General features: G+C 42.0%; 1 protein-coding gene across 1 annotated transcript in view; it reads right to left on the bottom strand.

Annotated features, from left to right (window-relative positions):
- The window catches only part of GADL1 (glutamate decarboxylase like 1), an 85,536-nt gene that overhangs the window by 15,772 nt on the left and 41,809 nt on the right, over positions 1–27,955 (bottom strand). Inside the window, exons 13-14 of the mRNA XM_037386852.1 lie at positions 25,939–25,990; positions 22,764–22,853 (exon numbers count right to left, since the gene is read on the bottom strand). Of these exons, the coding sequence (XP_037242749.1) occupies positions 22,764–22,853; positions 25,939–25,990 (142 nt within the window). The remainder of the gene's footprint in view (positions 1–22,763; positions 22,854–25,938; positions 25,991–27,955) is intronic.

The raw sequence follows: 27,955 nt of genomic DNA, 5'->3' as shown, positions 1-27,955 counted from the left end.
TCTTCTGTGTGGATGTGTGAACACTAGTGAACTTCAAGACGGACAAGCCAGCTAGCAGGCTAAGAGGTCTGAGTACCTGTACCCTGAGAGGTTTGCAGACCAAGGCACCAGCAACTGGATAGACTCAATTTCTAAGACGAGCTACCAGAGAGACCATACTGTGCAGATATTTACCCCACAAGATTTCAGTCCTTTACCAGCTGAAGAGAATCTAGTTGTTCATACTGTTTGTGTCTGTATGACTGTCGTATGTGTTTATAGGGGTGCCAGTAAAGACACTGCTCTCTGTGTTGATCTACGCAACCAGGTGTGTGTGTGTGTGAGTGTGCGTCCATGTGCACCTATTGGTATGTGTGTACCCACCGGACCTGGGGACAGGGACCCACAGTGACCTCATACCTACTTGGCTGGAAAAGGAGGAATGCTCTTGGATCCCAAGGGCAACTGGATTCGGTCACCTTCTGACACTGTACTGAATTGCCACTGCTCTGATGTCTTTTCTGTGGTTGAAAACTGACAAATGGTGGGACATGTACTTTGTATTATTTTCCAGATATAAGAACTCATTCGCATTTGATCCCAAGAGCATCCCATCAGTCCCACACATATGTTCTGATCATTAAGAAAACTTTGTCTTCAGGGTGGAAGTTCATCTGACATAAATTTGAAACTGAACTTCAGACTAGGATTAAATCCATATATGCTTTTACCTCATTATCTTATCATATATTATGTTCTCTAAGATCAAAAACTTCAAATGCACAGAATGAGACAATGTGAGGTTTGCATTTGTGATTCTGTTTGAGGAGGAGCCATCTTTAACCAAGAACAGTTGTGAGAATACGTGCTAACATCATACTAAGGGCGTGCCTCAGCTCTCGATGCTATTTCCCTTCGACATTCAAAGCCAGTTTTTATACATTTAATGCATACAAATCCCTTTGGTGCACTGCTGTCAAAGCTGTCTATGTGTACATGCAAGGATCCATTTTTCATGTATACACAGATGATTTGCATGCATATACTACATGCATGCAAGTGTATACATGCAGCTGTGTAGGACCAATTTAGAACAAAAGGCAGATTTGTAGTGGACTCCTCCAAACAACACAAACCCAAAAAACAAGCCAAAGAAAAAACTCCATCTAGTACATGGCACAACCTCCATCTCTCCAACTTGTAACAGAGCAACTGACTCTCTCCATCTAGCACAGCCACAGGCTACTGCCCTCCTACAAGCTTCAAACTGTTGTTATTTTATTTCTCTCAGATGATTCTCATTACAACCAGGCTGAGTGCTGAGTTAAAAAGTCAGTGTATGAATCATATCATCAACTCAGTTGTCTGGAATCTTGCTTTTCCATGCATTTCCTCATTGCTACATGGATCACCAGTGTAAAACATGTTGTAGCTGCATCAAATTTCCTTTTGCTCTTTTTAACCCTACAATTGCCTGTGAGCAGATACTTAATTTACCATTACCCAGCTTCCTAACCACTGATGGTCTGTGTCTTCACTGTCTGCTTTGCAGAAGGCGCAAAGAGTTACAAATATTTAACTTGTGGTTATTGCCCAAGGGGGATCACTTTATCCAGCTACTAGGATAAAGCCTCAGTGCTGAGCATCTGTGTTCTGCTCATGAAGAAAAAAAAGGATGACTCTTAATTCAAGCCTAATTTAAGCCATACCACTGTTCCACATACCTCCAGATCTCCTCCATCTTTCCATGCATGAAGGTGGCTTCACAGCACTGTATCTTTCACCACAGCCATCTCCCATGGGACCTCCTCCCATGCTGGAGCAGCAAGATGGTTGGTTCCACCAGCTTTAAACCCCATCAGAGCAAGGATGTATGCACAAGAGTGGCTCTGAGCACTAGTCCTGAGAAAGGATTCTGCTGCCTTACTAACAGACATACACAGCGGACAAAAAAAGCAGCTCTCAGCTTTTAATACATATTATTTATGTGACACCCTCCTCCTCTGAACTGTGCTGTTGGCCTGTCATGGCTATAGGACAGTCCAGTGTGTTGTACAATGGCATCTTACAGTCCCATGTGTTGTACATTCCCCTTCTACTATCTAAAGACTGCACCATTGCTATTTTTGACCTACCACTGCTCTACAAGTATTGTACTACCTTTCCCCATGTCCCTAATCTGTCTAAGTCCATCTATCAAGTCTCCATTCCTGAAAATTTTACTTTAGTTTTTAGTATTTTTTTAGAATTTAGAATATTTTTTACTGATTCTCTTCAGTGGAATGCATTTTTCCAGTTACAGAATCCAAAATACATCCTGCAATCTTTCCCTTCGAAGGCAGCAGTATTCCCAAGGTACAGGATTAGAGCAGCTTTTGTAATTTCTGGGTGGGCAGTATGGAAACCATTTCTCCTTGGTTTGTTTTTAATCTTACAAAAATCTGTAATCATGTTTTCAGAGCAGTGCTCCCCCTTTTCCATTACTACGTTGTATTAACCACTAGTAATCAATTTGTACATTCAGAGACTGCATTTCAGTCCATAGGAACAATTTAATGAACCGCTATATTTTAACTCCTGTATTGTGGAAACAACACTAAGCCCAGCTTGAAGTTATGCGATATTTTACGAATATTTTGTGATGACACAGACAGAAGGACTTCCTATGTGTTTATCAAACAACTGATTTAAAAATCACAGTTCCAACAGGATATATGAATTTAGCAGCACCACTAAACGCTTTCATTTATACCTTAACCCTTCAGAGGATTCTGCTAAACAGGTTAATCATTCATGGACAGAGAAAAAAAGTTTAAAACCTTGGCAGGAAATATGGTCAGTCTCATATGCTTTCATTTTCCCCTGTCAACTGTGACTTTGGGAAGCAGGAAAGAGCACAGACCTTGGGCTGCTTTCGATCACCACCTAGTGCGTGAATTACCGAACTGCACAAACTTAAGGAGCGACCGATTTAAAGTTAATTAATGGTTTTTTCATCATTTTTAGAAGACTTAAGATAGGCTTAGTGAACTAGAAAAAGCGGGAATTTCCAGATGCCCCCAGCTGCCTGATGAAAAGTAGATGTTTCATGATGACACTGTTTTCTAGTAGTTTGTGACTATGATGGTTTAGGGATATAAAGACAGCAAGACCTGCATAATGAAGGAGTATCTTTTCCAGGCCAAATTACTTAGTGAGAAAAAACAACATGGTTTCAGGCAAGGAGTTCTTTCATCAAGTCTCCGTGTCTTTTCCAGTTACCTAAATATGTTACAATCATTTCGTTGTTTTTTGGTTTTTTTGTCAAGATCGTCAGAAAACTATTTGCAAAAATTTTCCACTTACAAAAATGAATTGTACATGTTGCTATAACTAAACCCCACATTCTGATTAGGCTTCAACGTTCATCCATGCAACGGGGATTTCACGGCGGGTAAATCTGTAAAACAACTGGAGAAAGGAAGACCACCAGCCCCACTGGCTATGCAAGTCCCTGGCAGCTTTAGGTTTTGATCATTGCAGATGACCCAGGATAACTTGGACAATGCTTTCCAGCAGTGCCAGCCAAGCAAGGCCAGCTCTCTGCTCTCGGCTGGTAGCCCTGCCTTTCAGAAAGCACGCTGTGACTCAACACATGGAAACTCAGGATCTTCACACTGAGGAACTTAAAAAGTCTAATCCAAAGCAGAAAACATCTCTTGACTTAAACAGGATCACACTTGCAATGTTAAATAATAATACTATAAATTTTCATCAAAGATTAGCAGGAGGAATTTCAGGAGACACTTGGAAGAAACCTTTGCCTGTACAGAGCAGAAGAGCTTTCTTTTTAAATGGGAAAATACTACTTCCCATCCATTTTCTTGTGAGGCCAGGTCAAGGAGCATGCAAGGATACTCTAACACCATTTCTTACCAGCAGCCTATAGTCACTGTCCTACGTTATCTACCGACGCTAAAATCCACATAGACAAACTAGCCAGAAGGGATGTCTTTAAGTATCCCATCACATCTGAAATTCAGACCATTAGCTGGATTGTCACTCAGTAAAAAAAAAAAAAACCCAACTAGAACCCCCCCCAAAAAACCACTCATCTGGATTCAGACCTTATATAGGACACTCAGATGCCTAGAAAGGAGAGAACTGTAAAATCTTTACAAGCAGTTTTGTATTTTGTGAAGACACTGACCTCTCAATGATAATTATTGAAAATACCTTATTCAAAATAACTTTGTAGTGTAAACGTTCTAAGCAACAATTTTATTCAAAAGGAAAGAGGGGGAAGGAAGGAAGGAAAGAGGGGGAAGGAAGGAAGGAAAGAGGGGGAAGGAAGGAAGGAAAGAGGGGGAAGGAAGGAAGGAAAGAGGGGGAAGGAAGGAAGGAAAGAGGGGGAAGGAAGGAAGGAAAGAGGGGGAAGGAAGGAAGGAAAGAGGGGGAAGGAAGGAAGGAAAGAGGGGGAAGGAAGGAAGGAAAGAGGGGGAAGGAAGGAAGGAAAGAGGGGGAAGGAAGGAAGGAAAGAGGGGGAAGGAAGGAAGGAAAGAGGGGGAAGGAAGGAAGGAAAGAGGGGGAAGGAAGGAAGGAAAGAGGGGGAAGGAAGGAAGGAAAGAGGGGGAAGGAAGGAAGGAAAGAGGGGGAAGGAAGGAAGGAAAGAGGGGGGAAGGAAGGAAGGAAAGAGGGGGAAGGAAGGAAGGAAAGAGGGGGAAGGAAGGAAGGAAAGAGGGGGAAGGAAGGAAGGAAAGAGGGGGAAGGAAGGAAGGAAAGAGGGGGAAGGAAGGAAGGAAAGAGGGGGAAGGAAGGAAGGAAAGAGGGGGAAGGAAGGAAGGAAAGAGGGGGGAAGGAAGGAAGGAAAGAGGGGGAAGGAAGGAAGGAAAGAGGGGGAAGGAAGGAAGGAAAGAGGGGGGAAGGAAGGAAGGAAAGAGGGGGAAGGAAGGAAGGAAAGAGGGGGAAGGAAGGAAGGAAAGAGGGGGAAGGAAGGAAGGAAAGAGGGGGGAAGGAAGGAAGGAAAGAGGGGGAAGGAAGGAAGGAAAGAGGGGGAAGGAAGGAAGGAAAGAGGGGGAAGGAAGGAAGGAAATAGGGGGAAGGAAGGAAGGAAAGAGGGGGAGGAAGGAAGGAAAGAGGGGGAAGGAAGGAAGGAAGAGGGGGAAGGAAGGAAGGAAGAGGGGGAAGGAAGGAAGGAAAGAGGGGGAAGGAAGGAAGGAAAGAGGGGGAAGGAAGGAAGGAAAGAGGGGGAAGGAAGGAAGGAAAGAGGGGGAAGGAAGGAAGGAAAGAGGGGGAAGGAAGGAAGGAAAGAGGGGAAGGAAGGAAGGAAAGAGGGGGAAGGAAGGAAGGAAAGAGGGGGAAGGAAGGAAGGAAAGAGGGGGAAGGAAGGAAGGAAAGAGGGGGAAGGAAGGAAGGAAAGAGGGGGAAGGAAGGAAGGAAAGAGGGGGAAGGAAAATGGAGAAAAAAAGCAGCAGCTAGTGCTGTCTCGAAAGTAGGAGATAACTCATGCTTGCTACAGTTTATTCTTTAACAGCTCATGCCTCCAAAACAGAGCTGGCAGTATTACTGAGGAAATTACGTTGATTTAAGAACTGGAAGAAATTTCCTCCCCTCCTCAAACACGGTTTTTCCCTGACTGCACCACGCCGGCATTCAGGGGATGAGCGTCACGAGCAGTGCCGCGGCATTGCTGTTGCTCTGGTGCCCCCCGGTGGCCACCCGGCCTTACTACGAGCCACAGCTGCGACCCCTCTCGTGGAAAAGCTGCGCTCCAGGGGAACCCCCGAACGCACGCGCAGGTCTCCATCCCGCTGGAGCCAAGCTCTGAGCCCCCCCACTGCTACCGGCACTGCAGAATTCCCATACGTGGCAGCCAGAGGCGGCACGCAGGGCAGGTGCCGCAGCCCGGTAACCACCACCGCTAACCAGTTCCAGCGGAGCGCTTTGGCAGCTTGAGCAGTGAGCCCTCCGGGTCAACACAACCACCTCGCTGCCACCGTTGGTTGCGAAAATTAATCTGAGTCGCAAGCACAGATGCCACATCCAGGATCTCTGGAGGATGCTGCATTACAGTAACAGAACTGAGGCATCACTCAAGCAGCTAAGACACATGGATACCCAGCACCAGCTGTGTGTTCCCTCCCTTCCCCAGTCACCACATCCCGTTACCTCACGCACTGACCTGGCACATCCAGATAGTCCCTATCTCATACAGCAATCAGTTTTGCACAGCAATACATCCTGTCCCAAGTCACCAGCAGGGGTGGCATGGACCCAGCATCACATATCTTCATTTCCAACCACACCGTGGCACAGAGAAATTAATCGCTGGTCTATAAATCAGCACTTCCCTCTGTGAGATGATCACAAACTGACTACGCTCACTGCAGCCAAAGCAAAAGGATGGTCCTAATCGCAAAGGGTGTTTCAAAAGACTTCATTTCCAAAAAAATTCAGGTAGGAAAGACAGATGAAAGCTTAAAAGTCTTTAAGAAGAGATTAGATGGCCAAAAGCTGCAATCCTTCAGTCAAGAAAGAAGACAGCTTTATCTAAAAGTCCATCCTGGTTTATTGGCAAAGCGAAGGTAGCAAAGTAATATTTAACAAGTTGAAAGGGGAAAGTGTATCAGATAGCAATCAATACAAACGTGACACGAAGAAAATTTATCAGAAGGAAAAGAAATCCTTGATTGACAGGACTAAGGAAAGAAGAAACACTTCAGTATGTACATTACCAACAAGTGAAGCCCTACCTATGGTTAATAATTAAAAATGCAGGCAAGCTAAAAGTGTTCAAAAAGCTTTCAGTTTCTGCAGGGAATGATTCCTACCACAAATCTGATGAACTTTCCAAGCCATCAGCAGCTACTGGGATGTTAAAGATCTACTGAGGGCAAATTTTTAGATCTACAAGCCTGGATGGCTTGTATCCAAGGTTAAAAAAGACTCACTGAATCTTTGGATAATCTTGGGGATACCATGGAAATTTCAGAAAGCAAGCACCAGTACTAGAAGTGGTAAAGAGACAGACCTAGTGAAATAAGGATGCTTAAACCAATATGAAGTTACAAAAAAAGAAATACTCATACCAGATTTCATTTATAATGAATTCAAGGGCAAGAATATAAGTACATATAGTAATTTTAAAATTGATCGAAACAGATTAAAAATTTAATGTTTCGTGTTCAGTTACCTTTGCCAAACACCATTTTTTTTGGTCAGCCCCCCTTCATTATTTTGCTGATACTACAAGTTTTCTTGATGATTTACTTGCACATACAGCATTAATAAGAAAGCCTTGCACAAGCCATTTAGATGAAAAATAGGAACAATTCACACAGCAACAGCACAAAAAAATTAGAATCACACATTAGCAATACAGTAAAACTAAGAAAGATTTGAATAACTAGCATATCTCCACATGTAGTAAATAGGGCGTCAATCAAATGCTGCTGCTAGTGAGGTTCCACGGAGATCAGGATTATCCTTGATGCTAATTCTCATTGTTGGTTTTCTGGAAGTCAATAAACAACAGCCGATACCATTTGCACGTGAGAGACTCCTAAAAACAGAAAACTGAGGAAGACAAGCCATCGCACACATCTGGAGTGCTCAAACCTACTCTAGCAACGGCTTCTCAATACAGCCAAAAGGTAAAGTTGTGCATGTAGGGAAAACAAACACAGGCAGCTCAGAATGGATGAGCATCCCAAAAACAATGACTCTGAAAAGACTGTAACAGTCAACAATAAAACAAAACTCATATGAGCTTCCAAGTCACACATCAGAAGCCAAGAGCCCTTCCTGGCAAGAAAACTACTTCCCTGCAATTGTTTTCACTCTACATCAGAAACAAAATCAGCTTCAAAAAGTCTGTCAAGAGACAGGCTACCAAGTTTTGTAATTAGGTCATTTATGTGGATGCTTTAAAACAGTCAGGGCTGCTCTTACACACAGAACCCCAGATCCTAGGACCACTGGTTATACTGGGACATCAGTCCATTTTCCATGGGCCAATATGAAAAAAAAACCCTAAGTTGCCTTGATAATTTATTTTGCTCTTGAAATAGTCATTTATACACACAAGTTTTTCATTTCAGCATTTGTTATCACAATATATATATATTTTACCAAGTCTCATCAGCTTGAGCTCCCAGAGAAATACAGTAGAAGGAAAAAAAGTTAATAAGATCCACAATTTTATAAACAAGTGCACAGGCATTAAGGAGGCAATTTTATCTCCACATACAGTAGTGAAAACTCAGGTGCTGGCAAAAAATACATAGGTCAGCTGTTTGCTTTTTTTTTTTTTTTTTTTTTGCCCCAAATGATAATGAAAACCTGGCAGGATGCTGATGACAGCCACAGAAACGATTCAACGGCTAATGAAGACTTAAAGATGTGAATCTACTTCATTTATAAATAAAAGAATGAGAGGTGACTTAATGATAGCTTATGAGCATGCAAAAAGGGAAAAAATAGAGGCTAGTTTTGTGTGGAAAGATATTTTTTCACCACCTGTTTTCCTCCCTTCTCCATCAATCTCCTTTCATACAGGAAGGCTAATTAGCCATTGAAAAAAGATGCAGAGGAAGATGGCAGTTTTACCGTTCCTTGGTATTTTCCAGTCAAGAATAGATGCCTTTCTAGAAGATGTGCTTATACAAAAGTCACTGGGCTACCCAGAGAAAAGTCCCCAAAATACAGAGGTGGCCAGGTAATTCCTCCTGTCATTAAGCTCTTTTTGATTCTAGGCTTCAGTTTTATGGCTAGATGCAAATCAGCTGCAAACACGTATGTTAGTTTGTTCTTTTATTTTCATAAGTCACATGCACCAACCTGAAGTTTGTTGAACAATAGCTAGTGCATTCCTGTCTGGTAGGCTCAATTCAGTTGAAGTGTACTTTCAAGGCAAAAAAGTAAAGCCAGCTGATGCCTTCCCACACACCTCCAGACTGACTGCACTGGCTCATCTGCTCTGCCCGAAAGAGGAAAAGGGGAGAGGAACCGCATCCCCTGTCCAGACGCATCTCTCCCAGCACACCTGGTCTGTTCAAAGAGTAAGAGCACAAACACTGTACTGGTAAACAGCTGCGGCTGCAGGAAGCAGCAGGAAAGGGTGGGAATGGCAGGGAAAGTATAACAGCTTCATTGCTCTTCTTTGACAAAGAGGAAATGCTTTCCTCTTGCACTCCTATTCTGGTGCCCAAGAAACACACCTTTTGGATTACCAGGAACAAAGTAAGGACACTTCCATGCACTACCACTCTTCCACAAAATCTGTGTAAGCTGTCCAACATAAGCAGATTTGCAAAGCCATAAATGTTCCATTTGTACCCTGAAACAAAAACTAAACAATTCTCTGTTCAAATATTTGTAACCCAGGTATGTTTGTCATTCTTTTCTAGAAATGCTGCATATGCCCAAGTGGCCGCATCCTTTGCAAATCCACCTGACATGGGAGTTCCCTACTTACGCCTGATATAACAAATACAATTAAATATTTTCCCAGATAATTTCAACACTCGTTTAACCTATCACCCACGTTTCAGACTACAGCAAAAGTTTACCTTTCTGTGAGATAAAGGCTTACACTGTCAGGCAGCTTCTGTTTTCTAGCTGATAAGACAGAAAGATAACTCATTTCCCTTCAAATACATAGTAACTCATGCTATAGGGGGCCATTAATTAAGGGTGAAACTCAAAAGATTTTATTTTCCTTCTGTCCAATTCCCTATAAAATGACCAAAAAAATCACTGTGCTATTTATCTTGTAATCACTATTACTGCACTACAGCCAATTCATTGCTGTTATTTACTAAACATACCAAACCCAACAGAATACTAGAAAACACTTGGTTCATTCAGAAACCACGGCAGGTACTAGCTAGCAGGGCGCAATGGTCGTGATGCCACCAGAAATATTTGTAAATGGAGAAAACTTTATTGTGTAGTGTAGAAAGGGTTCATTTAAAAAGCCACAACCAACAGACCACACCAGCACTCATTTATCATTCATGAGATCATCATTTAGCCCACCCACAATTTCTGATACTCAAGTACCTTTATAAGGCATTTAAAGCATTCAGAGCGGCTCCTGTTACCACAGCCTTGCAGAGGGAGAGGCTGCACTTAAAAAGATGCCAACCAAGAAAGTGGTGGCTTTCATTATACATTGTAGTCTTGCTGCGTGCAAAAACATGAAAAATCATACACTAACAATTAAACAACTGCTGAAAATAATATTTGTTTGGCCATGTTCTTTGCTTTCACTCTCAATGAGATTCATCCTGTGCAAAGGACCGACAGGAGGGGCAGATGTTACTTTTACCCTACACATATCCTTCAGCATTGAAATATCAATTATTAGCAAGGATAAGGAATATATAATCATCATGTATCAAACCAGCAGCTCTGCCAGGCAGTCACCTCATCAGTCCCTGGTGTACCCTAAAACATTCACTGGAAGTGCTCACCTAAAAATCATCTGTTATTCCCTCCTTCACGTTCCTCAGTCATCAACCCTATTCGTTCAAACTCCCACTGTATAACAGAAAAGACAAAACTCCTGATCCTCTGCACTGCATACCAAAATCCTCGCAGGAAGCCACAGCTTGGACAGCTGCAGGAAGGGCAGCTCTAGGAGCAGCTTAGAAGCACAAGGTGAAACAACGATGGTCCTCAAGGAGCACCACTGCTCACCATGAGATGGAGCTGATTGAGCTGCATGGCTACCTCTGACCCCAGGGGCTCTGGATCAGCCAGCATGGCCCACACCAGCAGAGTTCTGCTACAATCACACCATGCAGCCCTGGCACAGGAGCCCCCATCATGACAACTCAAGAAAAGTCCAAGGGTCTCAATCTGGCCAGGCTTCCTACAGTTTCATTCCAATTTTTTTTTTTTTTTTTTTTTCTCTGTCAGCAGGATGCTGCAAAAGTCAACCTTCTTTCCACCACCTTCACAGAAGAACAGAATTTATCCCCTGGGCAAACCACAGAGAACCAAGTCCACAAAACCATTCTGTGATTGCTGCTTTCCTGAGACGAGACTATACATGCTCCCCATACCCCCACAATACCACCTGTGCAGCCCCAGGGTTAGCAAATTATTGTGTTCTCATCACCAAGGGACCAGTTAGGATCCTTCAGAGAGCCCCCAGGGCTTCTTCATATGAAAGCAGTAAATTCAGAGCTGGTGTGCCGATCAGCTTCACAGACCCAGAGAACGTGTTCAGTGCCCCTGTGGGACCGTTCTGCAGACACCCAGCACAGACACAGACAGCCGTGAGTCGAGTGTACTGAAGACACTCTGAAATGCTAATGCCTCTGAATGACTGTTTTCCTCATTCCACAGAAAATTAGGGGGTGGAAGGGAAAGAAAATGGAGTTCATTGTTCCCCTAAACACCAGATAAAATAATTTAAACCAGTGCATTAAAATTTGTTACAAAAAGAAAAGATGATGGAGGGAGGAGACAGCCTTTATTCAGGTAAAAACTGAGCACAGAATGAAGCTTCTAGTGACCTCAAGACTCGAGTACTTAGGCATTCCCAGGATGCTTCAATTATTGAGTTCCCCTCTGATGTATATTAGGTTTCATTTTGATCCACAGGCTATTAAACATGATCTATGACACCTTCAGAAAAGCGGTAGTTTGGAGTTCAGCCTCTAAAAACTTTTTTTTTTTCTTCCATTGTTGGTTATTAATGTGCATATGGCACTGACAGAACATAATGAAGGGGTGCACAGATATGCAGGAGCACGGTGCTGCTTTATAAGAACATAGTCAATAGGGTCAACTAGAACTAAATTAACTCTGTTGAGAGTCTTCAAACTCTGCTTTCTTATTAAAAGCAGTTCTCTTCACTGGCAGGCAAAAAAAGGCTATTTAAAATATAAGTCAATATGCTCCAACTCCAAACTGAAGCAAAGAAGAGTACTTAGTCCTATTTAAGCAGAGGAAAATACATGATGTTTGGGCAGACAAGTACTCTGCAGTCAAGAATCTGGATGCACTAGCTGAAACCAACAGAATACATCAAGAGTGCAGCAACTTGCCATAGCTCAGAACAGAAAATATTTGACTGCAAATAGACTAAGAATGTATACTGTGTTTTTGTCAAAAAATAAACCATAGATTTGGAGGTTAGCATTTCTTGGGAAGTGTATATTCACGAGTAATATGGTTGTGTGTGCTTTTGTAGGGTTGTGGGTTTGTTTTGGGTGGGTTGGTTTTTTTTTCCCTAGAAATAGCCAAAGACTATTAAGACAGCAAAAATATTCACCAGGTTTAAGAGGAACCGGAACATGCAGACTACAGAGGCCAGAGAAACGGGCTGACAAGTACCTCATGAAGTTCAAAGGGAAATAAGAAATCCTGCCTGTGGGGAGGAACAACCCATGCACCATTAAATGCCAGGCATCACCCAGCTGGGAAGCAGCTTGGCAGAAGAGGACACAGGGGACCTGGTGGACACCAAGTTGAACATGAGCTAGCAACGTGCCCTTGCCACGAAGGCAGCAGGGGTAGCCTGGGCTGCACTAGGCAAAGCACTGCCAGCAGGTCGAGGGAGGTGATCCTTCCCCTCTACTCGCAACAGTGAGGCTGCACCTGGAGTACCGCATCCAGTCCTGGGCTCCCCAGTACAAGAGAAACATGGACATACTGGAGAGAGTCCAGTGAAGGGCCACAAAAACTATTAAGGGACCGGAGCATCTCCCCTGTGAGGAAAGGCTGAGAGAGCTGGGACTGTTCAGCCTAGAGAAGAGAAGGCTTGGGGGGGATCTCATCAGTGTACGTAAACACCTGAAGGGAGGGTGCAAAGGGGACGGAGCCAGGCTCTTTCAAGTGATGCCCCGTGGTAGAACCTGAGGCAATGGGCAGAAACTGAAATACTGGATGTTCCCTCTGAACATCAGCAAACACTTTTTCCACTGTGAAGGTGACTTTACACTGACACAAGTTCCCCAGGGAGATTATGGAGTCTCCATCCTTGAGATACTTAAAAACCACCTGGACATGGTCCTGCCTGGGCAACCAACTCCAGCTGTCCCTGCCTGAGCAGCGGGCTTGGAGAAGATGACCTCCACAGACCCCTTCCAACCTCAACTGTTCTGTGATTCTGTTAACAAGTTTTTCCAAGAATCTAGTTATTTCAGTAACAGTATGCCTTACTCCACCCTGTCCCTTTTCAATAATAATTTTCTTTTACAGTATTCCAATATGTAAATAAATAATCATATACATGCATCCATATGAGCACTCTTATTCATGATACACACATTTACATTCAAAAAGCACCTATGAACAATTCTAAAAAGTCTCACCGTGTCATGTTGCATTACCAAACATGAAATTTTTCATTTCTATAGCAGTAATGAACAAAAATGCAATACTGTTCTGTGTGGCAACATGACTAAGACAGACATGTTTATTTTTATTACATTACTGGGAAATGATGAGAGCTACAAATAAGGATGACATGCTGAAGTGCTCTTTGTGCAAAAACAGAGGATAAACTCTTCTATCCATGCCTTTTTTTCCTTATTTTCTTCATCTGTAGAATATTGATAATTCATCATTACTTTACCTGCCTTTCAAATACGTAACAAGGGCTCACTAGTGGGACAGATTCAATGTAAATTCCCTTCGGCTTCCTATACTCTGAAAATAGATCAATACTTGCTCTTTAAAAATGTCATAGAGTTGACTCAGTTTCTAGATTAGCTGGGTTTGCCTATTGTTCTTTTCTACCTTGGTCATTCGTAGTAGGATATACCATTCCAATGCTTTTTTTACCCTAGTAAATAACCTAGTTTTACCTTAGTATAACCCTTTAATCAAAATGACCATTATCTCCAAATTGGGAACATTACTTTTTCAATTCTTCACACACACAGATAAACTATTTTCTGAGGTATGTCACCAACTGCCTATTTAATTTATAAGAACCATGCCACTTCCACTTAATCCCCCCAAAAAATCCCTTTTCCGGAAAAGAAATGGGTTTTAGTTTTACCTTCTCGGTCCTTCTACAGTCTGTGAGACTCAAAACAACAGATGCAAAATGTCCACTGCTCTGGATAACATGCTGTATCTATTTGGAAGCCATACAAATTAAATCGTACTTTGTTCACACAGAAATAGCAAGAAGCACTTATGCAGTGCTTAAGCACCCTTTATCTGTGGCAATAAAGTGGTGAATGCAGTCCCACTGAATCCCCACAGCCTTTGTTGATCTTTCAGTTCGAAAATAAGGCTTTTTAGATGCTTCCTAAATGTAAACAGAAAGATTTATTGAGTGTGAAACTTTTAACCATGCAAAGGTTTGAAATCAGCTTGTGGGTTGTTTTTTTTTCTATATCTGAACTGAAAGCTGCAATGACCCCCAAGTTTTAGCAAGGCAGTATACAAAATTTGTACGACATTGGACAAGTGGAACCTATGCTTCCCCTGTAAGAAGGGAGTACACCCACACAAAACATACCCCACTATCATACGTGATTTAGTTGGGTTCTGAGAGAAGAGTCAAGTTAAAAACTATCTCACAAGGACTAATTAGTTAACCTGAATTAAGTACCACACTTCTGTGTAGCTATACCACTCCCAGTACCTGAGCTAGCTAAGGTACTTTCACAGAGCATTACATACTCCGATGAAAATACATCTTGCACTGATCTCCCTCGAAGGCTTCGTCCTTTACTTTGAATCTGTCACACTGTCATGATTTTATTTCGTCACAATATTCTTCTTCACTTTGTCTATCCCCCCCAGCTTCATTTCATGCCATCATGTGTATTGCCACACAGAGAAATTATTGGACCCTCCATCACCCTTAAAAGGATTTCAAGCAAGAAACAGCTACTGTGAAACCTACTTCACCTCCAGAGATGTGAGCAATCTTGCTCTGCAGGTGGCTCGGGAAAGATGAAATCCTTGTTCAGCCTAAATGCAACACATGGAGATGCAGCAGACTCCCTCCCCACAGCTCTGATGGTTTCTGTAGGCTGAGCACTGGGGATCAACACACCTCAGTGCCCAGCGGGCCTTGAACATGTACAGCTCAACTTTAAGTCTTTAACAAAAGTTGCCCTGCACTCTCAGCTAATAAACCATACAGCAGCAAAGCTATTTGGGTTTCTTCTCTTCGTTCCGAGAATTGAGGGGTAGTTTCAGCAGCTGCCTGACAGTGCTCTTAAAATAGAGATGTTTTTCTGCCAGATGTGCTGGATGGGATGTAAATATTGTCAGTTCAAGGTATCACCTGATATTACAAGCCTGGAAAGGGAGGGACTTAGGGGTAGAATAGAAATAGCCAACTATCAAAAGGACAGAACTTAGATGGTCTAAAGTTAAATGGATGGTTATCTAGTGATATTGATTCTTGCCTCAGTTGAAACAGTACCACCAATCTAAAAAAAGTAAATTCTGCATGAATACAACTGCTTTTAATTGGAGCCCAACTGGTACTACCCACTCCTGAAAAACCAGTCTGGAAGAAGGGCAAAGCAGAGAACTAGAACAGAAATCTCTATTTTGTTGAATTGCCATATCATGAATTACTAAAATATCACTTAGGACCATTACAGAAAGCGTAGGCTGGAAGCAGTTCACATCCTCACCTTGTCTTACTACATGTGCTGTAGGTTACAATACAGTCACACAAATATACCTCCTTTCTGTTCCCATGCACACATCTGATATGCCAGTCATGCCATAAAAGAGCACGCATGAAATCAGGTCAGTCTCACAAACCATTACATGCGGCTGAAAGTTAAGCAGGCGTACAACCCCAGCAATGTAAAATACATACTGAAGTGTGGCTAGCACCTGGGTCTAAAGCTAAGGTGAGATGGACACCGTCAAGGTGAAACGTATTGATCCCGGCTCCTCCTGATGAGACTTTAACAGTGCATTTGGCCCCTTAGTCTAGCATTACTACTTCAGTACACATGCAAAGATAAATATAACAGAGAACAAAGACATTAATTCCAGTTATGTGCAGATTTACAGTCAGGAAATCAAAGTATTCTATTTTGAATTAACAATTCTTTTAAAAAGGCATCTTTTTTTGTGTTCTTATAACTCAAATCTACGGAGGAGACATTCAAGGCAAAGTCATGCTAAATATCTTTATAATTAACAGCTACAGCCACTCGTACTGATGAGTTATATGAAACTGCAGAAAAGATGATGTTAAAAAGGGAAGTGTGCAAATCCCTCATTAACAAGGCACTGAAACACTGCTATAATTTTTCTCTGCTATTATATTGCACTGTACTGTTTCTTCTCATTTATCAGAGCTCAGATCTCTCTTCTTAACAATAATAGTCGTTTATATGCACCTAAACTACATTATTCTGCTGCTGTGTATTATATACTATTAGTTGCAAAATAAGAGGAGATGTTACTTTAACAAGTGACTGCTTATTTTATTATTAAATTTCTGAGCGCCATCCTCTGCTGAGGAACAGTCACACTACAACGTAAGTCCTGGTTATTATTGTATTACTCACTTCGTGGTTTCAGGGCTTATTGTGCCTCTCTCCCCTAAGGTCCTTGCCTGCAGACCTGCCTCCCCCGGGCCTCCTGCTCTCATCTCTCCCAGAATGCTGCATTTCTGCCCCTCTTGAACACAACACTGAGAATTCAGCTGGGCCCACTGAATTAGGATGAGATTTTGTAGCTCTTCTCTCCAGGAGTCTGTAAGAGAGGCCTAAAACAGCACACAGCATGCTGAGGATTTATTGTTGTGTTCTTCTTTCTTGTGTTTCTGAACTAAAGCAGCCAAGCTAGGATCCTCTCCTGAATCTTGAAGACTGACAATCTTTCCCCAGAGTGCTTCTGACTGTAGGTTGCCTAAGTCATGATCTGGGAATTCCCCTTCTCCATGTTTAAGATTCAGGGAAACTGTGCCAACTCCTCAAGTAGCTTCCTTGGTTAACTGCCTCAAGTTATATAGGATGAATCCAGAGCTTCTGTTGACCCTGAGGATTTCCCCGATAAACAAAATTTCTTCAGACAACCCCTTTGGAGATCCCAATCTGATCTGCTGAAATGACAACCCATCCCCCCCGGAAGGTCTTTCCAGGTCACTCCAGGGGGTCCTGCTGGCCACACTATTTCTGATACAAGCCAGGATGCTACTGGCCTTCTTGGCCACCTGGGCACTCTGCTGGCTCATGTTCAGCCTGGGCCCCCCCAGGTCCTTTTCTCCACTGGGCAGCTTTCCAGCCACCCTTCCCCAAGCCTGTAGCACTGCCTGGGGTTGTTGTGACCCAAGTGCAGGACCCAGCACTGAGCCTTGGTGAGCCTCATACAATTGGCCTTGGCCCATCAGTCCAGCCTGTCTGTCCAGATCCCTCTGCAGAGCCTTCCTGGCCTCCAGCAGATCAACACTCCTTCCCAACTTGGTGTCATCTGCAAACTCACTGAGGATGCACTCAATCCACTCGTCCAGATCATCGATAAAGATACTGAATAGGACTGGCCCCCAGTGCTGAGCCCTGGGGAACACCACTTGTGTCGGGCTGCCACCTGGATGTAACTCCATTTCCTATCAGTCTGGGCTCAGCCAGCCAGCCAGCTCTTACCCAGTGTAGAGTAGACCCATCCCAGCCACAAGCAGCCAGTTTTTCCAGGACAATGCTGTGGGAGATGGTGCCAAAGGCTTTACTGAAGTCTAAATAGACAACATCCACAGCCTTTCCCTCATCCACTGCGCAGGTCACCTTGTCATAGAAGCCAATGATTTAGCCATACTCCCATATACTTCTGTGTAAATTCTACCATTGATTTTCCGTGGCCCTCCACAGAAACTTGTGTCAAACAGAATTAGATGCTAGAGTAAGTAGGCTACTTGTTACTGTAATAATTACTCATGTAAGTAACATTCATAGAAATGGGTCTCTATCATTACTTTTCAAGCACCCACATTAAAATACTGGGGTTTTGTTCAAGTGTAAGAAAAACTCAAAATATAGTACACAAGGATGCCAAGCATTCAAATAACATTTTACACACAAATCCCAAGTGGAAATAGACTTGCAGTGACATGCTGGGGACCTTTCTTATGCATAAAGCTGGGTTTACTGCATTTAATGTGGCGGTTATAGTCTATGTCATTTTTCTCTTGTTCTTCCAAAATATACAGGGCAAACATTATTAATATAACCAACTGGAGGTCTTGTTTTCCCTTCCATTCAAACCTCAAACTGTTGTCAATAGGTATTTTGAATACATAAAGAATACTGAATCGGGTCCTTAATTAGCGTTTGATTTATACCACAAAGACCGTAAGACTCAGAGGTTGCCAAGGCAACACCACTTCAACCTCCTTACAATTCTGCTTTGATATGAAACCTCTCATTATATAAATGTATCACAACACCAGTCAGCATGACAGGCTATTTTACAAATATGTCTTCAGATAGCAGACAGCTATATTCTTCTCTTAAGTGGGGTGGGAATGGCAAGAATAAGGTTACCTATTTATTACTAAGGGGGAGAGGGGAGGGGCAAAATTGTCATTCCAAGCTGCACAAGCTTTAGTATAAAATTGTATTCTGAGCCTTCTAATACAGCCAATATATGTTGTATTATTTGGCCGAAAGTCCACAAAAGAGCAGGAAGCAAACTAAACAAAAAAACCCAAATCCACCACACAACTAAGAGTGTGAGATGGTAGACTTTTGAGTAATTGGAACTAACACCTGCATATAAAAGCTTTACTGAACCACTGGAAATCTGATAATCCAGCATATGTTATTTAGAACTACAGACCAGGCAAAGTTTAGTAAGGCAGAAAAGACCTACCAGGAGTCTACTGACACATTTTTAACACAAATTTCGAGGTCTAAAGGGGGACTTAGCAACATGCCACTAGCTGCCTTTACTGAGCAGTGTTTAATATGCAGTACTCTACCTGCAGTTACACTCCAGGATCCTTTGGTGAAGTCAGGCTCCCATAGGAGGGCTCTGTTAAAGATTGTTACTTCTGTGTCTCCTTCTTAGTCTTCTAGACCACACTGAGTTTGAGCAGACTACAAGCTGATCCAAAAAGCACAATGCATAGCTGTCTGGCTGCGTTAGCAACAGGATGGCAATAGTTCCAGATGCATCCCTCCAAACCCTCCCTTTGCCCTAGCATCCTCTGTGCTGCCAGCAGGGTTTCCAGAGACGGTATTACTATCAGCTAATTCTGCATCATCTGGAGACATTTCAGCATAAACTGGGAAAGCTGATTTTTCTAAAGAGAAGATTGTTACAAGTAAGAGCATGCACAGGTATTTGTAGTTATAGAAAAAATACAAAAATTGGAATGGTCTGGGCTTAAATTTTTTACTTCTCCCCTCACTTCCATTTCTGGCTTGTGATTTCCAGTTACTTTTCTCACTGTGACCCTGTGACATACTGACCATCCTCAGCAGTAAACAAAGTAAATCTTACAGTGTATCACAAGAGGAAAAGGACCAAAATTACCACAAGAGGGCACATACAGTACTAGCAAAGCAACTGTTCCATCATCCCATCAATTATGTCAGTTCCAGGCCAGAGACAACTGCCCCCAGTTTGCGATGACAAAATTACACCCCTTACAAATATCTTTAGTTGGATGTAACAGCAGCTCCCCAATTACCACAGAATGCCCATTTGTACGGTTTCTACAAGAAATCCCTCTTCACTTACTTGTGAAAAATGTCACTGAAAAACACCTTACATCACAGGTTTCTTTACGGGTTATGTAATCTGCTGTGCCCTCAGCATACTGCAAAACGTTCAGGGCATGGACTGCCTTGGACCACCCGACTGCACCCAAAGCCTTCCTGTACCATCCACAGAATCAGTTTCACTACACAGTCAATTCCTGCTGTAATCCCAAAAGATGAAAGTGGTGTAAGACTCTGGATATTCAGAGTCTTCTCTGAATATCCAGAATTCCCAGTTTCACTGGGTAGCGGAGTAAAGTATAATTTATGCTTTTCTTTACTTCTTCACCACCATGTTGTTTCTCTTTCCCTAAGTGTTCAGGTGTGATGAATCAAATAACCAGATGGTGGCTGTCCCAGATCCTTCAGGCCACTCTTTCCTCTCACCTCTCTGGTTTGCACATTGGAGACTCTGAAGAGGGTAAATTTTATACCTAAAGTCCAAGACCCCAGATCTTAAAAACAAACAAACAAACAGCCTACCACACACACACACCCAAAAAAAAAGGCTTCTGAGAGACACAGTTTATGTAGGACAGCTAGAAGACCAACATCACAATCAGGTATCACACTGTGATACACCAGTCAGCCCTGACACTTTTCCACATGAAGTGGGCCGTGGAAGCTGGAGAACAACCAATACAGCAGAAAAGCAGAAAACCTTCAGGGTTATTTTGCATAGTACTACGCAAATTCTTCACGAACCTGAGGACTTGAGATCAGAGCTATTTGCTTATCAACTTTCACCAGCACTAACTCACATAACTAACCTTAGAAGACAGTATGTTATTCTGAACAATATTGCTGAACAAGCAGTTGAATAAAATCAATTACTTGCTCAAAGGATTAAGACATACATTTCCTTAATTATTGTCAAATATGCAGATCAACAAAAAGGAAGATTGATTTCTCAATAAACAGAATAACTGCGATGTTAAAATGTTGTTTGAAAAGATAAATTGTGAATTAAAGCGTTTTAATGCTCGTTTTAGTGAAATGATGGAATATACAGGAAGCACTTGCAGTCAAGAAACTGTACACATCCTATCTGTCCATCAATGGCATAATGCAACAACCTCTTCAGTCTTCACCTTCTTATCACTTACACCTTTACTGATGAGGACACATTCCTTCTTGCCCAGCCATATATTTGTACTGATTAATGTAATATAATGACTATGCTGTTTGCATCAGCAATGTTAGAACAAAATGGACGTTAGCTGGAAAAGTCAAGTCAGTCTTATTTTTTGTGATCCACTGCTGTCATCTCATCTGCTCACTGATATGTGTTGTGCCCCAAACTGGCCCTCAGCATTCAAAAATCAAAGTAACCCTAGACCTGTCCCTGTAGAGAAACAAGGAGATGAAATAACACATTTTAGTTGTGCAACGGGCTCATTTCTGTAGCGTCCACGGACTTCCCAGCAGCACCTAAAGCAACATAACTAACAATCATCATTTATTGTTTCCTCTGGGAGAGAAATTTGTGCTATTCAGTGCCTTGCTTTGCTAGGGAATTTTGGTCTGATTTGTGGTAAATATTTTTCAGGCTTTCGTGGGGAGGAAGGAAACAGGTTATGGTTCAGGATTTTGGGTATCTTGGTGCTTCACCAGAGAAGGTGTAAGAATCAAGAAAACGTCACCTTGCTCATGAAAAGAGTGGTTGAGATCTGCAGCAGTGCTCAGTTCTTGGGAGAAACTGCACATGAGCTCCTTTCTCTCAAAGTTCTCTTCCACAAAACACTGGCTAGGAAATCTGCATTTCCAGCATCAGTCTATCTGTATCAGTACATAAAATAAAGCCAGGCATCTATATTCCCCACCCTAACTAGAAGCACCATAGAGCAGCAAAGCAAAGAACCAGTTACTTGCACTCAGTAAGCCACTCATAATATATGTGCTCAAAACTATTAATCGCGTTTCACCCCTTCCTTCCTCAGTCCCTTCCACAGCATATGGAAATCAAAAGGTGGCAGTTGCAGCATTATTTCTTCTGTGTCTTCCCATTGCTTCTTTCCATATCCTCACTCCTTCATGGGTAGAGGAGCTGTTGTACAGCTCTGTGTGTGTGTGTGTGTATATATATATATATACACACACATACATATATATATAGGCTGTCCACTCCAACGAGTGGAAGGGAAGCCCCATATGAAAGGATTATAACCCATCCACGCTTTGTGAAAGCACAGTAAATGCAAAGCCCTTGTATCCATACTGTGCATGGCTTTGTGTTGCAAAAGTTAAATATACTTTCCAAAGCAATACAGACAGGGTTGAGGAAGACCTCACCCCCTAAAGACACCAGCACCCAGCATAAATTGAATACAAGTCCTGTGAAAGTAGAGTTGTTGAAAGGACAGCAGACACTATAGAAAGTGTGCATGTATATATAGTATGTGTATCATGTGTGTGGATAGTATGTATACCATATGCAAGTGTGCACACAGCACACACATCTATGTTCTAGTTTAAATTTCTGGTAGCAAATTCTAGGAAAAAATAAATGCAGAACACCAAAGCTACAGAGAGGAGCAAACAATGAAATAAATTCAACTCCTCACAGAATAGCTTATTCAGTAGAACATAATACCACAGTGTCTATTGGCTTGTTAATTAAGTCTTAACTACTTATTCCCCACTAGTAACCTCAAAATTTTACTGCTGATTTCTCATTGTATTCCTGTTTTCATTTATGGGTTGTTTAACATCAGAAATGTATTCTTAAGCACTTCCTCACTTGCATTATCACAGATTATCACAGATAATAAGACAAGTTCCAAGGACAGTGGTTAAGTGTCTGAAACACGTAATGAATAACCTGTCTAGACAGGAGATGCGGACAACACTGTTCCTCTTCTCTCAGCCAGCCAACAGCTTTGCTAGTAAGCCGAATACCTGGAAATGCATGCATCTCTTACATTAGCCTTGTCTAAACAGAGAACAAACTTAAATCCTACAAACAGCTATCTAAGGATTAGATCTCCATTCTACTGGTAGGTTGGTGCTGAACAAAGTCAAGGGCTATTTCACATTCTTATCTGGCACACAGAAAAATCCTTGAGCTACAGATAACACTGTTCATGTGACACTCACCTGGTGTAGCTTCTGCCAAAATTCAGGTCTATCCTCCATTTTTCTTAAGCTTGGTGGAATGTACCAAAAGCAAACATTTGCATACTCCGGCTAAACAAGAGAACAAGTGATTATTTATGAGATGCAACAAATGGGACAGGAATACATATAAAAGCTCATCAAAGAGTTTGCTTTATTGGGGGGGGGGGGGGGGGGCAGGGGGAGAAGCCTTTGAGTTGATACCCTTCTCATTAAAACCTCCTTCTGCAACTCACCTTTTGTTTCCCTTTTTTGAAACTAGAAATAGTTCTGATATCATCCATTTCTCTTCTTGCTGCCAAAAAAAGGAAACCTGCTGGGGTTCCTTTTTTATTTCTCCTTCCTACATACATATTTAACTCTGCTTTGCTCACTAAAAACTTTGGTTAGGAAAAAAGTGCATGACAGAACAGAGAGATAACTTACAGATTTCAGAATAGAAGCAACTTTAAAGAGAAGAACACACTTTCTTTTTAGTGTTGTTTTTTTTTCTAAATGGAAATTTCTATGATGCATTTTACACAACTCTATTTTTGTCACCATTTAACACTTGCACATTAATAATTTTTCTACTGAACAATGACAATCACCTTTTATATCACACAGCACTACATAGTACTGGAGTTAATGCTGGCTTTCTCAATTTCCACATTTTATAAGAATCTCAGGACCCCTTGCAGGTATGTGCCATATCCTGGATAGATCTTTTCCGATATCTAAGAAGGTCTTTTGAGCAAACACTAAGACTCCACGCCTCTGCTTCACTCCAGAGAAATTGTGCCTTTAAACTCAGCAGAGAGTTTAGCTGCAAGACTCCCAACAAAAACTGCTGTTCACCATGCATTATAAAACAAGGCATTTTGTGCTCAAGAGGTTTCCATTTCACGTATGATTGAGAAAATGTTCCCAGCAGAGCAGTCCAGGGTCTCTCTACATTTCCTGCTAATTTGGAGCAATTTTTATTTTTTTTTTTTTTTACCCGTACAGATAGCAATAGCATGAGGAACAGACGTACCTCCCAATCCCATCCAACACTATTCGTAAAACCACTCAAACTCTCTACCTACATTATTTGCAACACAGTATTTAACTGGAGTCTAGATTATAACATGGATTATAGACTCACACACCCCTCTCCCCACACACTATCCTCATTAGTGGTGGTTGAAAGAAAAAATAATTAAAAAAAAAAAAGAAGTTTAAAGGGGTCTTGGTAGCTGGGTCACACCTCCTCTTTGCCCCACTGTGAATGCGGCTGCTATTACAGTCCCAGGCAGTCTCCTGAATGAGGAGAGCCCACCAGCTGCGCCATGTTCTTTCATGAAAGGGCACTGAGAACTGCTCATATAATTTTCCACCTCACTTCAAAGAATGCATTAAATACAATTTAATCATCAAGAAGAATATCGTTGTCAGCAGGAACAGAGCTGCAAACCTGCCACCTGCTGCCACTGAATGAAATAAAGCTCAGCTCTTAAAGTCCCATTTCTTTCCCCAAAGAGCACGCACTGAGTACACACATAAACACAGACCCTGAAAAGGCAGCAGCTTCCTCATGAGCGCAAGCACTAGCTTGCTGTTACAGGGTTTATTTTAAAACTACTTAAAATCAGACGGCAGGAGTAGACAGATGGCATGTATTACATATTGCCATTGCCTATATTGTATTCTTGATTATCTCAGTTTCTTTTCACACATCAAATACATCACCCCCCTCTGTAAATACCATTCATCCCAGAAAAATGTAACTACCCTCTGCTATGCTTCACTGTTTCTGGTTATCTTGTCACAGCTCTTACCCAAGCAGGTAAGCAGTTATACCACAGAAGAGTTCAAGATGACTCAAGCCCGAGTGGCATTTCCAGGCGATAGGGCAGTTCTCCTTACAGGACTTTCCTCACTGCATGTACCACAGGATCATCTTCCTCAGCTTCTTGTCCAAAGCCCAACTTCCGTTCAGAAAGGGCTCACGTAACAGGGCCCAACTGCCTCCCAGCAGTCTGTCTTTGAATTCTCACTGCTTGTCCCCCTGCATTCCTGAAAACCTTTTCTTAACCCTTGCTCAACTCTGTTCTCATAGCCCATACTATAGCACTCCCCCCAGTCCCACTTTTAACAGATGTCCTGTTCCTGCAGGAACTAAACAGCAGCCTCTGCTCTCCCCAGCAGCTTTCACATCTACAGTAGATCTGGGCTCCCTGCTAAACTCTACGACAACAGAACATGGAGACCTTTTAAAAGGCTTGCCACTTCAGTAACCCCATCATGTGCTGCTGGCCCAAAATTCTTCATGTAAAGTCACCCAGTATGCACTTTCAAATCAGCAGTTTTCAAAGTCAAAGGGAAAAGTTTATATTGTATGAATGGTATAAATTATTATTTACATTTCATGTTTCTTCTTGAATGCTCATGGCCTAAGCAAGCGTAAACCAAACCTGCATCATTACAGTTTATCAGTCTCCATGTGTGGCACTTCCTCTGTTTCCCTTCCTACATCTGCTCTCTTCCTCCCCACGCTACATACCCAGCTGTCTTTCACATACATACACTTCCAACATTGCAGAAGGTTTTTCTAAGAATGACAGAACTTTGCAGATTCCCTAGATATTAGCCTTCTTAACCAAAAAGCAGATGATATGTGGAAAAACAGCACTTTAGCTCTGCCCCCTTTACTCATTCTCCCCCCAAGCAAGGTCACTAACAGGTAATAAGACGACAGGTTTAGCAAAGATCAGTGAAAAGCAACTTTGGGGTAGTTTTTAGGAAGATGGGTGTAGAAACAGAGTCAAGGAAAAAAACCATGGACTTTGATGATAAAAAGTCCATTTTTAAGATCAAAATATTCTTCCATCCAGCACACAGTCTTATCTGTAAGTCTGGCAAGCACTGCTTTTTTGCAGCCAGACTCTTCACTTTCACAAAAAAGTGTTCCATCTATACCTCCTGAGGCAACACAGGACCAGAAGGTAGGAAAATAAGAGTGATGGGAGGGAATACAGAACATGTTATGTGTCTTCAATCATATCTGTATACCTCCAATACATAAACTTATTACATTACATATTTCAAATACAAATTGGCAATTGGCTAAAAAGAACAAAAATCAAACACTACCCAGTCTCCATAACATCAATAGTTCAGTTTCATTTTCACTTACCTCCAAAAGAAGCTGGAATCCCTCTCTTTTCTTAATTTCCTCCACTAGATATCTGTAATCAAAAATGCAGAGTTTAAAAGCATAGAATAAAACAATACATACAGACAACAACGAAAAAGGTCTTGAACATGTATACATTTTTTCTCCTCCTTTTCTTTTTCTCCCCCAGCCGCAAAGGAATCACAGAGTTAAACCTCATTTCTACCTGCTGTGAAAATGCAGTAGCCATCAATTCCTGGAAACAAATGAAGGCTATAGCCAGCCAAGGAGCACTGAGGAGAGGCCATATTCTGTCCTCAAGCACAGATTTTCAGTGGAGCCACAGAGCACAAATTGATCCTATTAGCATGAAGCTGAGAACTTCCCCAATGCAAATTTCCACTGAAGTTGCTCTCTACAAATTAATTCCTCCATCTCTTTTTCTCAAATGCTGATTCTGTGCTGCTTATTTCATGGTCATGGTCACCTTGACATCTCTTGTGCTATTCCTGTCACCATGACCTCTTAGTTTAGCCCAGAATTTAAAAGTTTCCACATACTTCCAGCCCAGCAATTTCCCCAGTACTATCCTTGCTCCACACTGTACACAACAGTACACATTTCCATTCAGTGAGTCACTGCTGATGCACAATAATCCCTGGGCATCCTACGTTAACAAAGCATTGAAGTAAGTATTTCTTTTCTCTTTCACCTGTCAATATGAAAATCACAGAAGCCTTCAATGGGAAGATGCATTTGAATCAAGACTTTGGAGCCAAAGAGCTTCAAATTATAGAATTTTTTTTCAAACATGACCTCAGCTTTGCCACGGCACACATCACACAGGAATTCCAAAGCAAAGAGGACGCTCTGACAAAACATGGACTTCTCTCTTCATTCCCCCTCCTCAAAGCCCTCCCAAGGAAAACTACAAAGAAATCACCTCAAATTCACACAGCTTTTCCATTTCAACATAATTTTAGTCTTCCACATGAATATTTGCTGTCTAACAGTAATAAAACTGAGACAGTTCAACTACTGGTCTTTGTACAAATCTATTCTTTTGTTGTATTTATTTGGCATTTTCCTGCCTGCAGCTGTATAACTGGTCATCACACAAATTTCTTTTACCCACTACTTGGGGAAGAAAAATATTGTCAAAATAACCCTCCTTGGTCCTATCCACATGCCTGAAACCTGCCCCCACAGGGACACCTCTAGCACAGTTGTATCTGCAGTGCCTGCTATTAGGCAGACATGCTGCAGAAACAGGTTGGCTAGGGAGGCAGTAAACAATACCCTAGATGGTATACATTTTTCAAAACAGAGCAAGGGGATTTGTCACACTGTTTATCATTAACAAGTATTGTTCATGTGACTCATTACCTCTTAGCACACATCTCTGCAAAATGACTGCTGTGGTAGAGTGCCAGTTCCCACATCACGCAACTCTATGAGTGTTGTGCACTGCTGAGATGTTTCCTCTCACTGTAACAAGTCAAGGTCCTGGATCTTTCCTGCCACGATCATTCAGATCCTGCTGTGTGCATTCATTTGTTACCTGCCTGTTAATGCCCACACTACTGGGCATGCCCACCTAGGCATGATTGCCTTTTTGAAGTCTTGAATTGTTAGAGCTGTTTTACAATGCTTAATACCCTTTCCTCTTGCCACAAGTGCCTTTTTTACAAACCACCACCTGACGTCAAATCTCTTATGTTGGTCAAGCTCACAACACTGTTAATCATGTTCATAACTATACTGTCAATAGCTTAAGGTGGCAGCCATTAGAAAATCCATCACCCATGATTTATCTTGCCAGGACCATTTGATGGCAGTGGAGCCGTTTACCCTGTGTATCTTTCCACAACTGACAATGGAGTTTTATTATTGTGTCATGGTTGTAGAATGTCAGAAGAGTTTGAGTCTCAGTGAGGACTGGAGTGCAGAAAGAAGTGGTATTCGCTATGATTAAGCATTGCAGAAAATGAGGGGTGGAGATCTGCAGTGAAAGTAGACATATGCCTGCTAAGAGCAG

The sequence above is a fragment of the Falco rusticolus genome, chromosome 4 (assembly GCF_015220075.1).
Source record: "Falco rusticolus isolate bFalRus1 chromosome 4, bFalRus1.pri, whole genome shotgun sequence".
Taxonomy (NCBI): domain Eukaryota; kingdom Metazoa; phylum Chordata; class Aves; order Falconiformes; family Falconidae; genus Falco; species Falco rusticolus.
This window is presented reverse-complemented; position numbering and strand designations above follow the sequence as displayed.